The 15475-nt window shown below is 51.9% G+C and overlaps 5 protein-coding genes across 5 annotated transcripts; 1 reads left to right on the top strand and 4 right to left on the bottom strand.

Moving 5' to 3' along the window:
* Nucleotides 1–1006: 1006 nt before the first annotated feature.
* On the bottom strand, nucleotides 1007–3035 carry AYO20_02703 (hypothetical protein; the record flags this gene model as incomplete). The annotated part of the gene is made up of 2 exons (XM_022641007.1): nucleotides 1007–2121; nucleotides 2186–3035. 2 exons carry the CDS (start codon nucleotides 3033–3035, stop codon nucleotides 1007–1009), a joined length of 1965 nt encoding a protein of 654 aa, XP_022502882.1.
* A 2386-nt stretch (nucleotides 3036–5421) lies between these two features.
* AYO20_02704 (hypothetical protein) lies at nucleotides 5422–9900 on the bottom strand (the record flags this gene model as incomplete). Its single annotated transcript, XM_022641008.1, has 3 exons — nucleotides 5422–8073; nucleotides 8180–8644; nucleotides 8698–9900. The coding sequence occupies 3 exons, from the start codon at nucleotides 9898–9900 to the stop codon at nucleotides 5422–5424; spliced, it is 4320 nt and encodes a 1439-aa protein (XP_022502883.1).
* Nucleotides 9901–10861: 961 nt separating this feature from the next.
* On the bottom strand, nucleotides 10862–11686 carry AYO20_02705 (hypothetical protein; the record flags this gene model as incomplete). The annotated part of the gene is made up of 1 exon (XM_022641009.1): nucleotides 10862–11686. One exon carries the CDS (start codon nucleotides 11684–11686, stop codon nucleotides 10862–10864), a length of 825 nt encoding a protein of 274 aa, XP_022502884.1.
* A 1357-nt stretch (nucleotides 11687–13043) lies between these two features.
* AYO20_02706 (hypothetical protein) lies at nucleotides 13044–13886 on the top strand (the record flags this gene model as incomplete). The annotated part of the gene is made up of 1 exon (XM_022641010.1): nucleotides 13044–13886. The coding sequence occupies one exon, from the start codon at nucleotides 13044–13046 to the stop codon at nucleotides 13884–13886; it is 843 nt and encodes a 280-aa protein (XP_022502885.1).
* Nucleotides 13887–14259: 373 nt separating this feature from the next.
* On the bottom strand, nucleotides 14260–15003 carry AYO20_02707 (hypothetical protein; the record flags this gene model as incomplete). Its single annotated transcript, XM_022641011.1, has 1 exon — nucleotides 14260–15003. The coding sequence occupies one exon, from the start codon at nucleotides 15001–15003 to the stop codon at nucleotides 14260–14262; it is 744 nt and encodes a 247-aa protein (XP_022502886.1).
* Nucleotides 15004–15475: the final 472 nt, after the last annotated feature.

Below are 15475 nucleotides of genomic sequence, written 5' to 3' on the forward strand. Positions count from 1 at the left end.
CTTGGATGAATCTGAGACAAATCCTGGTGTTGCTTTCAAGCTGCGAGACGGGTGTGAGCGTCACAATCACACTGTTACCCCTGAGATACTGCGTGCTCCTGCGCCATCGAAAGTGGCGGTGTGAGGGACGTTGCCTCAATCACACGACCTCAGGCTCCAGCTCGGTAGATGTCCCCTCTCTTTGTGATCGTGGAATGCACTCGCTTGGAGCTACTTGTCCAGCGACAGCCTCGCTGGCAGGTTGAATGACTGTGATGGAAACCACTGAGTGTCATTCGAATGCACTGTGCCTCAAGGTTGGCAAACGTCGTCACACGGAACCTGGCGCCATCATCCAGTGGAAAACGCAATTGCGCTGTCGTTCGGTTCTCTACAGACTCGTGAGCAGCACAATAGTCGAGGGAGAGGTGGTAAGGGAACAACAGCAGTGCAAGGAAAATCTTGACACGTTGAGTCCAAACAAAATTTGGCGTCGGCACCTTCCGCGACCCCTTTCGGCCCAGCCTTGCAGGACAGAAGCGGAAGGCGGAGGGTGGAGGAACATGGAGGTGGCAAGGCTCCGCTACATTACCCCGTATGCCATGAGTTACGGGCTATATCAGAGGGACTTGGAACGGATCTGCAGGACCACTTCAGACAGACGCCCCTCTTAGCATCTGCAGATCTGCCACTGGACACACAACACACTCCACATCTTGTTCACCTGTCGATCCTACATCAGTCTTATCTACACCCCAACTTCCGGTAGACAGTGTTCAAGTAATATACAACGAATAGACAAATGAATTCAAACAATTGATCAAAGCAAACATCGTAACTTGTCACTCTCACAACTGTACACTAGTGGCAACGCTCGCTGTGCAATTTCATACATGACGCTTACTTCGCTTGCTGCGTGTCTTTCTTCTCCTCGCACCTGCGGGAACAGGAGCATTCTTAACCAGTGAGCCGTTCCACCGACACAACCTCATATGGCGGGTTGGGGCCCAAGACGCGATCAGTTCGCTTAGAAAACATTGGCACAACCCCAGAATTGCTCCACGCCGAACTGGCCGGGTTCCTTCCATGGCTCGTCCTCGTAGCTCAAGAAGACGACTTGGGCTCCCACGGTAGACTGAATGCCCTTGAGAGCAGTTGCCTGGTTTGCAGGGCTGGGGCAAGCGGCACCGTTGCAGTTACCAGAGTGGGGCCACCCAGACTCGAGAACATAGACCGGCTTGCCTGAACAAATCGAATCCAAGATGTTGATCTGCGCCTGGATGAATCCGCCCGCTTTATCGGCTGTCACATCTGCGTTGAAAAAGGCGTACAGGTTGGCACCGACAACATCGACGACGCTGCAGAAGGCAGAGGAACTGCTCGTATCTTCCCACACAGACAATGGCTCGGTGGTGGTGACAGCGCCGGTGTAGCCCGCGGCCTTGAATGCACTTGCACTGCTGGAGATGAAGCCAGCTAGCTCGCTGGCAGAGCAGTAGCCGTTGAAGACAGCCTCGTTACCAACAACAATGAGTTCGACAAGGTCCCATTGAGCCCAGGAAATGATGTCATGGACCTGGCCTTGAGCGCCTGAGATGCCTGTCGCAGAAATCCAAACTCCCAAAATAAGCTTCAGACCATTGTCACGGGCAGAGCCACCAATGTTTTCAAGCGTGCTGCAGTCAGTGCTATAGACACGGACCGAGGTGAATCCCTTCTGTGCAATGATGGCCATGTCATGGGCAATTATGCCGGCGTCCTTGCAACCTCCCTGTGCAGTGTATGGCGAATACGTCATGCCCCAGGAGTCTCCATTGGAAGAGATGCCAGGGCTTCCGCTGTGCGATCCACCTGAACCGCCGCTGGGCTTCGCTGCCCCAGACGAAGCAGGGCCGAATCCACCATAAGCAGACGCGGTATCAGGCGTGGGCGCCCAGCTGGCGGCCGTCTCGCTCGAACTGACGACAACTACCGGGCTCTCACTTGTTGAAGCCCAATCTCCCCAAGTTGCAGCGGAGGACGTGGTGCTGGTGGTTGTGACGGCAGCAGCAGGCGTGCTGGATGTTGAGGTCCAATCTCCCCAGGTGTGGGCGGAAGTAGTGCTGCTGGTTGTGTTCACAGCAACATCAGGCGTAGGATACCCTTGAGATGCACGTTAGAATCATTGTAATCAGCATCAAGGGGAAATAACCCAAAAAAGACTTACAAGTTGGAAGGCCATACGAAGTAATGATGGAGATAGCGCAGCTGTCGGCGGCGACCGTGGCGGAGGGAGCGAACCAGCTCGAGGTCGTATCAGTGGTGGCTGCTGCGACCGGGGACGCTGAGGATGTAGAGGAACTCCAATCTGCCCACGTGGATTCAGTCGATTCGGCGGCGATCGGCTCGACATACTTGGTCTCAGTAATGGTCGAGGCCAAAGTGATAGTTGTAGTTTCGTCAACGCTCGACCAGTCGCCCCAAGTCTCGGTCACGGTCGCTGTCGAGGTAGGGTCAACCGGAACGCTGGTTGTCCAGTCACCCCAGGTATGTTCCTCAGTGCTTGTAGTAGCAGGATCAACCACAAGCGACGAAGTGGTCGTCCAGTCACCCCAGGTGTGTTCCTCAGTGCTCGAGGTTGAAGCCGGATCGACAGGAACGCTAGAGCTCCAATCGCCCCAAGTGTGCTCCTCGGTGCTGGTGGTAGCGGGATCAACCACAAGTGACGAAGTGGTAGACCAGTCACCCCAGGTCTCAGTAAACGCGATCGAGCTGGTGGTGCTCGAGGTCTTTGCGGGATCAACCGCAAGGGAGCTAGAAGTCCAGTCCTCCCAGAGGAACGAAGTTGAAGAGGTTCCTGTAGTGGAAGCAGCCTTGACCGGAGCCTTCGTGGTGGTGGTCTTTGTCGAAGCGGGAGCTACAGGTGTGGCAGAAGTAGAGGTGGTCGTATTCCAGTCGACCCAGGTGTCGCGTGCGACATTTGCGTGTAGTTTCGCGTGCATGTGCTTGACATGGCTGGCGGCAGAAACGGTGGTGACGACCGCTGCACCAGCAGCGGCGATTGTAACAGCCTTCATGTTGGAAGATTCCCTGTCAGTACGTGTTGACAGAGATTACGAGTAAATGTGTCGTTTGTCAATGATTCCCTTCCTGACGTGGTTACTTGGTGGCTGGTAAAAGAATGCCCGCGTAAACGAGTGGACGCGGTAGTTGGAAACGCTGAAAAACAAACAGAAACGCGGAACTCTTGTGATGCACCTTAAGAGACCATGAGCAGAGCCTTGCAGAGAGGAAGAGAAAGTTTGGTGAAGGACATGGTAAGATGCATATAGGTACGCGGCACGGTGCTACGCCAGTCGGAGGTGCGACTCTTGGGGATAGCGCCAAATCTGCGAATTTCGTTTAGCGCCCCCCCTGTCGGAACTTAGAGTCTGCTCGGCCCATAAGCAGCCAACTCAAAGTACCACACTTGGCAATATTCGGTCTGGGTGTTTGGACATTAAAGTTGACGATGAGCTCGATACGGCATAGTTAAATTTCTAGAGGGGTTGTAAACCAACTCTCGAGATCAGGATGGACGGGCAAGACCTAGCCGAAGAGAATGTTGATTTCAAACAGGAGACAATGGCCAGTGCTTAGCATACTGGTGTTTTCTTCTTCCCTGCAGGGTGTCTGTGGCCTCTTTTCCCTTCTATGAGAGACAATTCTGGAGTGTTTGCCAGTGAAAACGTGGGTTCCAACTTTGCGTCACGGTCGTTAAAGCGGAAGATCAGCTTGCGCGAGCAGATTGGTCATTGATATGGCAAAGATTCGCAGGAACGACGCATCTTCACCCTCAACCAGGATGGCCAACAGGGGCTAATGGGAGATTGAGCCTCCTGAAACACGCGATGTCAAAGGCGGTTGGGTGGCTTCTGGGCGCTGCAAGACGAGGGTGATAAGGTTTATGGCCTATGGGAGATGGGCGGGCGTGGCGGGATACGTGGGAGTGGAGGAGGATGATCCCTCGAGCAGGAGGCTTTGGGAGGTGGAGTGTACCACTCTCATGTGGCGGGGTTGCGAGTTATGCAGACAATGCTCGAGGTGAGAAAGGTTTGTCAGAAGGTGACTGGCTGCCGCAGTTGTGGATGGAGGTGAAGGGGCGAAAAGGGGCTGATGGCGGAGATTTTACAAACTCTGCACCAGTCTTGATTAGGAACTAGTACAAAGCTTGGTTGAACGCCATTAAGATTGCCCGCCCAGCTGTGTAGCCCACTGGCTCCAATTTTGCTCCGTTTATTGACACCCAAGACCCCCAGGAAATTCCTCTGATTTTGGTCGGTTCTCAAACTTCAAATTGGGTGCTGTGGGTGGCCCTCTCTGCAACAACACCAAAACTGCCACTTGGATTCAACCGGCTCTTTTCCTGAGAGTCCGTCTCCTGCTGCACCGAGATTGAGTTTTATTCCTCCCCTCGAAGCGTAACGTCCGATCCTCAGCCTGCACGTACAGCCTGGGGCGCACGTTAGCGATCCTGCTCGTATCTCTTGAACCACTGCCGAGCTCTCTGTACGACTGCAAGTCCTCCGAAGACGCCTTCTGACGTTACTTTTCATGGGAATGACGGAGCTCCTCGACTCCACCATTTACTGCATATTGAGGTGGGGTTACAACGCAATTTTCAAGATGCTTCTTCTGCAGACTTACGAGTCCTTCAAGCCCTGCTTGCATTGGCAAATCTACATTGAAAACGTCCCTGGTAATAGCTGCGCATGTAACCTGGAAGAGGTGGGCATAGTAATATCCAATCGCCAAATTGCGACTTTATTTGGTAGCAAGCTGGGAACAATACCGAGTACCTCGTACCGGGTACATTCAACCACAAAACACTGGGTGAACCATCGGGGTTGAAGCGCCACCTTTCCCTCCCGCACGGACTCTCAGCCACAGTCTCGAGAGTCCGAAGAGCGGCCCGTCGCATCTCATCTGGAGAATTATTTCGTCCTGCCAGAAGTGATGTAATTTGAACCGAGTTGCTCTTCACTACCAACTCATGTGGATGCTGTTTTGCTTTTTCCCATCCTCATCTCGGGCCAGTCTCCAACCAAATCATCTAACGCAGGGACGAATTCCCTGCCCGTCCGACCACCTCGAAACCTTGCCTGCGTCCGTCCTTCGTGTGATAATTGGAAACGTGACAGAAACGCCTAAGCATCTACTGATATGAATGTTGAACCAGCTCATTGGTCGCCGAAGTTGATGGTAGAATCAAAACACCCGCCTAAGGGCTCTACTCTAGGTACGCAATCCTCACAAGGGCCCACCATTTGTCCGGCCTTCGGAAGAAGAGACGGACTTCCCCCTTCTCCGGAACGTCTCAGCCCAAACTTTCTCATCCAAGTCTTTGTCTCCGTAGAAATCGTGCACAAGAGTGCCCATGTGTGCGAGTTTGCATCCCCACATGCAAAAGTATTCCGACTTTTCTCAAATGTCGTAGCCGCTAAACCCCTCCTTAACACCTCTCTCCCATGCAGCCTTCCTGCGCTCGACATCCTCAGCTCTCTGATCTCTCATCCATGCAGTATTGCGCACAAACTTCTCTCTGAATCTCTCACTTTCTTCAATTTTGCCCTTCTCATATGTCTCTCTCAATGGCTTCTCAAGCTCGCTGCGCCGAACAAAGCCGAAATTGCCCTGAAGCAAAAGCTTGTAGGAATCAGGACTAATGAAGGCCGTCTGCTCATCAACGTGGTCCAGGTTGCCATACACTTCTTGATATGCGGCTTCAATATTTGCGTTTTGCGGAGCAATGTTACGTCGCAGGTAGGGACTGTGCATCCGTGATTGGTCCACGCCTTCAGTTGCGTCTGTCATGGTGTAGGATGCGATATAATACTGCCACCGAGCTTCGTCCGATAGAGAGTCACTATCGAAAGTTGCGTCTTCCGATGGGAACAATCGTATGGTGCAAACCCGATCCTCAGGAGTCTGCGAGAAATTAGCAAAGTCCCCAGCATCTTTCAATTCGGGGGCACGACTTACATAGCTGATTCGGTAAACCTCAGCGTCCTTGGATAATCGTTCGACTTGCTTGCGATACTGAATTTCCTGCTTCCGGGTCGTGTCTGGACGTTCTCGATCTCGCAGAAAGAGGTTGGTGATTTCAACGCTCTTGTCCTTAGCATCTCCGCCCAGGATATTCATGATGAACCGCAGAATCGCGGAGACGAGCCTATCAATCGTGTAGAGCTGCCAACCACTCTTGTTGTAGTACCGCCTCAGTGTCTCTTCGAGGTGAGCGAGATCGACTGTGCCCACCAAAACCTCCTGGCATAGCTGCAAAATCTGCTGATAGTAATTCTGCTTTCCGTCGATGTTATAGAAGAAGTACTCTGGTCCTTTGTCGATCATGCGGAGTTCGATGGCAGGCTTGACCCTCCCCTTGATACCTTTGTGTCTCGCAACAGCCTCTTGGACATTAGGCTCGTTGAGTTTGATTGCCAGTAACCTGCTGTACAGCATCTCAAACAGTCTGAAGAAACAATAGATGTTGGCGTTCGCATAGAGATTGAACGTCGTATGGGGATACGTCTCGTCCATGGCCAGGTGGCGAGCAGATGTGTCACTGTTGGCCACATTTATCCACGGCTGTTGAGGCTCATCAGGAACATCGGACACGGCGGCGTCTTCGTCAACCTCCATCTCGCTACTAGCACCCGGTGCCGGGGTCGACTCTTTGCTTGCTGAAGCCACGCTGTCCTCCTTGCCGTGCCTTCTCTCAAGCGCCATCCTCCTGAGCCAGTCCGACTTGCGTTGGGTCTTTCCTTTGGCTGGTGGCTGAGCATCGCTATCATGGCCGTCGGCACCTTCGTCATGCTCATGGTGTCGCATTGTGGCAACATCAGTTTGCTCTATAAATTTGTCGCCGTCCAGACCGTAGAACCTAACCAGGAAGTCTACCAACCATCCTCGAATCCGCTCTTGCTCACCGCTGTTAAAGGTTTGTTGTCGGTCTGAATCCAAGGACACTAGTATTAATCGGGTCGCATCGGTGATGACGTCCAAGTCATTGAAAGTGTACTGGAGCTGATGCCTCTTGCCAGCGATGCCGTTATCGCGGTTCTTCTTTGCTTCTTCGTATTTTGCCTGTATCTCGCTGGTCAACGCCTTTTGTTGGAAGTTCTTCTTGTCGAGATTCTTCGCGTTGATTCCCTGATGGTCAAGGCTTCTCCAGAATTGTTTGTGAATCTGGTCGCGCCACACCTTTTCCCATTCTCGTTGCACCTGCTTCCACTCTTCAAGCTTCTGTTTGAGTCTTGCAAGAACAATCGGCAGTACGGCAGTTGGGCGTGCGAACATTTCTCGCATGACCGTAGCGCCGGCCTCGCGGCCGTAGATTTTCATGATGATGCGCTTAGGGATGGCTTCGCTTGCGCCTCCGAGACCTGGTGCTAAGATGAAAGCGGCTCGATCCGCCTCATTCATCACACCAATCTGCTGTACAATGGGTTCCATTAGTTGAATAGTCCGCTGGCATGACTCAATGTGGAAGTCATAGTCGTGGCGTTCTTCTTCGATTCGATGTAAAGCTTCCTCATATTGATTCTTGCGGTGTGCCACGAAGCCCGAATCCTCAGAAGCCCAAGTAGGGTGAGAAGCCCAGACATCATTCAGAACTTCATAACACATTCCATCTCGACCCTTACAGGGTTTGTCTTGATCACGCTTGGGTAGGTGACGGTAGCTTGGTCCGAGGGCACGACAGTGAGAGAGGTTGACACGACCAGGATCGGGTCGTACACGCGCTTCAATCACCTCCTCCTGATCTTCAATCCCAAGGAAATTTTTGAACCAACTCATCAGATCGGGATTACCGCCAATGAAAGCGCCAACTCTGTCTCCCAAAGTGTACTTGTCAATAAGATCCTGAGAGTACAAATTGATGAGTTTGAGAAATTCGGCGTAGCTGGCGCGATTGCCGATTTGTTTCTTCGCACGGTCGAAAAAGGCGAGCTCTTCTTGAGTAGTAGAGGAGTTGGGAAAGGGTGGAAGTGGTTCTGGAAGCTGAGGCACGAGAGTCGGCGAAGTGACGATCATGTCAGGTTGTGGTTGGCGTTGAGTTGTGAGTTTCGGGCGCTGCGAATGACAAAATATTAGCAACGTGTAATGCTTCAGGACTGAGCAAGGACAAAAACTGTCCCCATCAAGCCGGGTAGTGTGAATAGTGAATAATTGAGCTTACTTTGCTAGCATTGCCAACCTGAACTGGTGCTGCTCGTGAACTTTGAGTGACAGGGGTGTCAACGGGAGGCTGTGTCGCTGGTTGGCTAGAAAGGGCGGCTCCAGGGCCTCCTCGACGCTTTTTGTTGTCTTTGCTTGTGCTAGGAGGATCAAACTGACCCATGGGCGGCATCTTTGACGCAGGCCTGGGGGTTTGAGCCTGAGGAATGGCGGTGCTCGCATACCCAGGCTCACCGCGAACATTGCTGGTCTCCTCTTGTTGATTCATTACACGAGCCGCCTGAGCCTTGCCTTGCGCAGCGGACTCCGGCAGAAACTGTTTGAAGTCTTCAAGTAGATCTGGGGCAGATATGAACAGTTGAGTGACTTGCGCGTAAACGTCTTGGATGGGTTTTGACTCTCGCTGGTAAGTTTGCAGGATTTCAAGGAACTGCTTGTAAATTTCTGGTTGTTGCGCAAACCGGTTCTATGACAATGTCAGTTGAATTCACTTGAGACTCAATAGCGGGTCTATTGTACCTTGATCTTATTCACATAACTGATAGCGTGATTGAATTCAACTGGTCCCCCGCGCTTTAATTCACCAATACCCGCATTAGTACCGAACCCTGCGGTCTGCTGAGGGAATATTGCGCCTTGCCCTGGTCCAGGTGACACAGCAAGAGCAGGCCTTGCTGCTCCATTTGTTACCGCAGTGACTGCACTTTGGAGGGTTGAGACACCACGTTGTTCTTGTTGTGTGATCGTATTCGAAGCTTCTTCCATTGATCTCTCCACAGGCCCTGGCTTATATACAGGCAATTCTGCCGATCTTGCACCTGGTGAAGCACCAAGAGGTTGTCCCCATCCATGTCTGCTTTCGAATGTATCCTGTCGAACGGTCGCAGGCTGTGGGGCTGGTTCAAATTGTGCGCGTCCCCTGCCTTGAAGTGATTGGGTCATCGTACCACTAGGAGTTGTGACTCTGATGGCGTCCGGATTCTCTTCAGTGCCGCATTCAATTCGGTAGCCAGGTGGAAGAAAGGTATTGAAACCTTGAATCAGGGCTGGATGACCATTGAACAGATTTGATACACGCTCAATGACCCCAGGAGTATCGATCGCTTGGCTCTTGAAGTCCTTCATGATGTCCAGGAACCTATTATACACATCTGGGTGATCGCTGAAGCGCACTTTGACTTGGTCTAGGTAGCTTAAAGCATCATTCAAGATGGGTTGTTGACCATGAGCAAGTTGTGCCGGTGCAGGCATTGGGGATGGGCCGGGCATAAAAGATTGACCGGGTTGTGGAGGGGCCGCAGGTACCGGCTGCTGCATGTATTGAGAGGATCTCTGCGACTCATGTTGACCTGGGCCACCAAAGAGGCCCCCGCCAGTGGAGGCACCAGGACCTCCATTCGCCAGAAGGCCATTGGGACCATGAATCGAGTTTTGTACCTTGGATGCCACAGGCTGGTGAATCGGAATGGACCCGGCATGGCTTTGCACCGGACGCTGTTGCTGCGGCTGCTGCTGTTCTCGATGCATGCGCTCCATTTGCTCCCTTTCCTGAGCCTCACGCTCTCGTTCGCGCATCATCATTTCGTCTCTTTGTCTTTGCATCTCTATGTTGTTCCGTTCGCGCAATTCTCTCTCCCTCATTTCATGCTCCCTCATTTCGCGATCTCGAAGCTCTCTCATTTCTCTGTCACGCGCAAGGTATTGAGGGGAGTGCTGAGGCATGTTATGTCCCATAGGGCCACCAATGGGGTGACCTTGAGGCTGCGGAGGTGGAGGCTGAGTATTATACTGGTGCTGTTGCTGATGATTGGGAGGGCCCTGAGTCAAGTCTGCGATAGACAGGCTGTGACTTCCAGGAGGCTGCGAATGATGTTGATGATAAGAAGCGGGTGGTGGTAAGACATGCGGAGGAGGCTGCGCAGGGCCGCTAGGACTGTAGAAAGTCGACACAAGTTAGTGGGCACATATTGGCAGCAGGCGAACTGAGTTTTCAGTAGAAGTGCCATTCACTCAATCGCGAGGTGTATTGTGGAAAATGACAGTGAATTCAAGCATACCCGAAGCTGGCGAAAGGTCTCCCCTGTGATTGTGCCTCGCCCTGTGGACCTCCAGGTCCGCGCCAGTGGTCTCCCGGATTCTGATTCATCATTGAGGACTATTTCAGACTTGTGTGAAGTAGCACCCTTCAACGCATCTCATATTTGTCACTCAGTTGGGCGAGGTCGAGAGAAGCCGATGTTCGCACGCACAGACACGTGTACGACGAAAGGGCGAGAGATGACAGACGAGGAGGTCGCAGAAGAGGATACCTTGCTGCGGCAAACCAACACGAAGTGGTCAGAATAAGCGCTGGTAACGACAAGCTTGATCTGAACAAACGCCTAGGACTATTGAAGACAGGGACGAGATGAGGGAATAGAAGATGTGGTTGTCAGGGGACTTTTTCTCCAAAGCTTCTCGGTGCTGTGGATGCGCAGTCTGTGGAGGATAAGGGAATGACGCCTGCGTCGTGACTGCCCAGACCTTACCATAAGTGAACTAGTCTATTCGTGAAACCTTCCTCTCCTGGCTATGGATCACGGTCTTACTCCGCATCGGAAGACGAATTTCTTATTGGACTTTCCTCGGCTCGCAACCACCGAGGAAGAAATGTATGGAGTGTATCACGGTGCAGTCACCCTTCTCACGAGAAGAATTTGCTGGCGAGGCTCATTAGCCCAGAGGCACCGCCGCCGCTACCACCTCCTTGGCCCTTCATATACATCTGCAGGGCCATTTTCGCAGCCATGTTGATCGCCGACTGCTTGTCTGTGCCACCCTGTACGTTGCCCATGTTGCTCTGCTTGTCGAACAGTTTCGAGGCCTCTTGCATAGCCATAGAGATCATTTGGGATTGAGATCCACCTCCGCCGGATCCAGAGAACATCTTCAAGGCTTGCATTGCAGCTCCTGCGCCCAGGCTAGAAGCATCGTGCTGCTGACCACCGCCGTCTTGCTGATACAGCATCTGATGACTTTGCTGTACCCGGCCTTCGTCAAGGTCCTCGGATTGAGCACTATGCTTGTTTTGGTTGAGGAACGACATGGCTTGAGAGAATAGGTTGGAGTCTTCCGGACTGCCATGTTGCTGGCTATGTCGCATCACTTCGTCCTGGTCGTAGTTAGCAGATCCGCCTCCTCCATATGCACCCCCTGAGGGTCTCCCATAGCCGCCATCGCCTCCATATCCTCCACCTCCGCCGGAGCTTCCACCATAGCCTTCATCATCGCGACGACTATGATGGCGAGGAGGATCATCTCCGTAACCTCCGCTCGTGCCACCCCCACCATATCCATCTTCTCTTCCGTATCCTCCCTGCTGGCGCCGTTCACCATAGTCATCTCGACGGCCTGCACCCTCGCCGTTGTCGTCGAAGCGTTGGCTCTGGTCGTAATAATTGTTCCCGCCGCGGCCACCGCCGCCGTACTCGCGAGGGTCCCCTCCTTGGCGGTCGTAGTAGTCTGACATGATCACGTTTCGATGAGATGAAGGGTAACCTTTGAAGATTACAATGAATTTGAGGTCAGGCGGAGAGGTCTAAAGGTTTCGCGGCTGGATGAACCGAGAGTTCTCGAGGGAGTTGATATAGCGTGATTGACAGTGAAACCCATCACCTATTGAGGAGGGGACGTTTCTGCGTCAATGATCGAGTTTAAGCTCCGAACCGCCTTGGGGATCAAAGGTTAGCGCTAGCCACGTCGGCCAGTGACGTCAGCGACATTGCGACCTGATTCCTCACTTACCCCAAGTCCTTCTAAACCTCATTGAATAGCTGTCTATAAGGGTTGATCTTGGAGGCTTTCAGCCATCACATCGCATCGCCTTGACTACATCTTTACTCCTCGTAGAGACATGCGCTCTAGGAGGAGAGCTACAACCATAGCCCACCTGGCCCATGCACCTGCTATTGTGGGTGCAACAATGTTGACGAGTAACAGGACAAGGGGTGGGTGTGCTAGCTAAGAAAAATACCTATCAAGAAATGGAAAAGTTTTAGGCACTACCACACGCACCTCTGTAACAATCGTGGTTAAGGAGACACCCGTGCCAACCGCGATATATGTCAGGGACCGACAGCTTTGGCAGAGTTAACTTCATACTCTCGGCGACCAAGGAGTTCCTCCACTCGACCGACCAAAGCACGAATCGATCGAAGAGACCTATAGTTCCCTTCCGAAATCAACCTTTGAAACCCAGAATGTTGAAAGGCTTGATAGGAATGCCGACTTTCAATACTTCTGTGTAAGGCCGAGAGCCGATAATGAATCCGTCAAGGCTCATAGGGTGTAGGTATGCGAGGATGCTTCTATCAGGCCATTCAGCCGATTCAACCTTCTCTGGTGCACACAATTTGACTGAAACATGGACAAGAAGTGGTGCGGTGTTATCAGTGATCATGAGTCTGATTTGGGGCTCGATATATGAGTAGAGAGTTGTACATGCTGCGATAGGATTCTGCCTCCAGTTACCAGTAATACAGAATTATCGTTCACAGGACAGACCCATGGCTAATCTTTCAGGTAAATCTCTTTTGGACTGCTAAGAATAGCAGTAACAACAATGAAGAATATCATTTATGGTTGCTCGAATGTGTTAGTTTCGCCTTCGTCCCTCGGCCGAACATCCTCCGATCGCGGAACATGACGTCGGCCATAATTATATTTTCAAAAAAGCGACTCCCGCCAAAACAGTTTCCTTCCTGTTCCTTGCGACCCAATCTGCTCTTGTGAGACCTACAATCGTACATCTGTAACGCAGTTATATTTACTGCCAATCTCGTCGCCTGTCCGGTGACTTGTTCGTGACCTCTAAAGCCAACGCAACAATGTCAGGCGCAGTACCGACGCGCCAGACACTCCGCCACCTCCGACGGCTCTGCTTCATTGACTCGCCAACACCTACGACTGCAACCACGAGGAGGAGGCAAACCTCCCTACAAGGTTCGCGACCTAGAATAGTGCACAATGCTCGACGAGCATTTAGCACGACAATCTCGCATGCCCAGAGGTCCCCGGCGCAGGCTCCCACCTCTGCTCAAGCTCAAACGCATGCCACAAAGACAGAGCCCTCCAAACAAGAGGAGGAGTCGACGCTTTCGACCACTCCTCTAGATGTGTCCAACTACTACACGCTCTTCCCGTCGACACTCCCCTCGGGTCCCCCACCAACGGGCCCATTCGATATCCCCCTCCCGCAACTGCGCCGTGAGTTCCTGCGACTGCAGTCTCAATACCACCCGGACAAATTCCCGCCGGGCACGGCCTCCCACCAGAAATCCCTCGCCCTCTCATCACTTTTGAACAATGCCTACAAGACCCTCTCAGACCCGCTTTTACGCGCGAGGTACCTTCTCCAGCATAATCATGGCATTGACATCACCCACGAGGATAATGCAACGCATGCGGGAGTAACGGACCAGAGTACGTTGTTGGAAGTCATGGAGGCGCAGGAGACTCTAGAGGAAGCGACTACTCATGACGAAATCGAAACATTAATGGAAGAGAACATAGCAAGGATAAGGGAAACGGAGAAGGCCTTGACTGATGCCTTTGAAAAAGACGATGTCGAGAGTGCGAAAAGGGAATGCATCAAACTAAATTATTGGCGCAGTTTGCATTCTGCGTTACATGAATGGGAACCAGGAAAGCAGGTCAGGTTGATGCATTGATTTTTCAGAATGACTGGAAGATAAGTATAGGTTTCTGGCCTTGTGGAAAGGATTGCTGCGAAAGATTGTCTATGCAGCTTTTCTTATACCCAATCTACATGTTATCTAGCCTTTTTGGCGTACCGAGACTGGATCTCTGGTCCGATTGATACTTGCAACATGCAATCCAAGAATTCGCCTCACTCCACCGAGCGTTCCCTTAGTTTGTATTTGATGTTCCGTACAGGAGGAACCACACGTCTTTGTTTCACAGCCCAATCTTGTCGAACCTCGGACTAGAACCCCCTGGAAGCATCTTCGGTACGTTACTGGCTCTTTCAGGCTCGCTTCTGTTGTGCTTTTGCGGCTCCTTTGTGCTATTCGGGACCAGCTTCTATTTGGTGATCTCTCCCAGATTGCTCTTGACGTCTCGTTTCAAACTCTTCCTCTCGTTCTCGGCGATTTTCTTCTTGTAAGCGTTTTCCACGCGTGTGGCTTTCTCTTTCATGTCTGCGGCAACGACGCCATCCCATTTGTCCTTCTGACTCTGCGGCCAAGTCAAGCTCACGGAAAACACTTCTCTTTCAGGATCTTCCAGCATAGGGCTGCGTCCTTGATGGTTCTTTGAGAGCACCAGTCGATCCAGACCACAGAAACTCTCTGTGTAACCCCAAGGCTTGAAGATCTCCTTGTCACGGAAGAATAGGTTGACGCCAAACTCGGTCCATGTGTGCTCATAGTGTGCGGCAGGTACAAAATAGATGTCCGATACAACATTGCAGAGCCAATCGGGGACATGCAAAACATTTTCCAGAACGATAGTGTGGTTCTCCCGACTGCCCGGTTCTCGACAGAGCTTGAGTTCGACTGTCCCAATGCCTCGAACCGGGACTTGGCGTCGATCAGAAACCGCGAGGACATATGACTTGAAGGAAACGTATGTCTTGAAGGAAGCACGATCGATGGCGATGTGGACATTGGAGGCTGTCGAGAAGATCCAATCATAACATTGCTTTTTCTTGGTCTTCTTTGCAGACACAACATAGGAAGTGGCTCGTCTATGGCTTCGCGGTTGATAGTACGAGCTTGGGTGGATTGTGGGAGGCAAGTTTCCACGGGGGTCAAACATAACGGACATGTTGGTAGTTGTGTTTGAACTGCGAAATGAAAGCTGGAGGGGATAGATCTGCTGGTTTCAATGAGTGGAGTTTGAGCTAGTTGTGTTGTCAAGAGTATTTGCTCGCCAAAAGAGTGAAAAGGTAGCCAAAGTTTGGGGACGTTGATGTGAAAAGGAGAGGCTGCAAGAAGCAAGAATCAAGAATGAAGAGAGTACAAACTGAAAATCGCTGAATATCGATTGAGGCACCGTCAGCGATGTCCTAGAGTCTGGCAAGTGCGGCTTTCTCATTCCAGGAGAGGCAACTACAGGTTGTCCGTGGACGGAAGCTGTCGATTGTGAGGAAGCAGCCACTTCAAGCGACGGCATCGCTCTGAGCTCATTCGACTTGCCTCTTATGGCGCAGGGAGTCTTCAGCGGCGTTGAAGCAATCATCACCGGTTCAAAGCTGCAATTCTGTTGACACGCCGACCTTATCAAAACGTCATGAAGA

Source organism: Fonsecaea nubica (assembly GCF_001646965.1).
Source record: "Fonsecaea nubica strain CBS 269.64 chromosome Unknown Scaff12, whole genome shotgun sequence".
Classification (NCBI taxonomy): Eukaryota; Fungi; Ascomycota; class Eurotiomycetes; order Chaetothyriales; family Herpotrichiellaceae; genus Fonsecaea; species Fonsecaea nubica.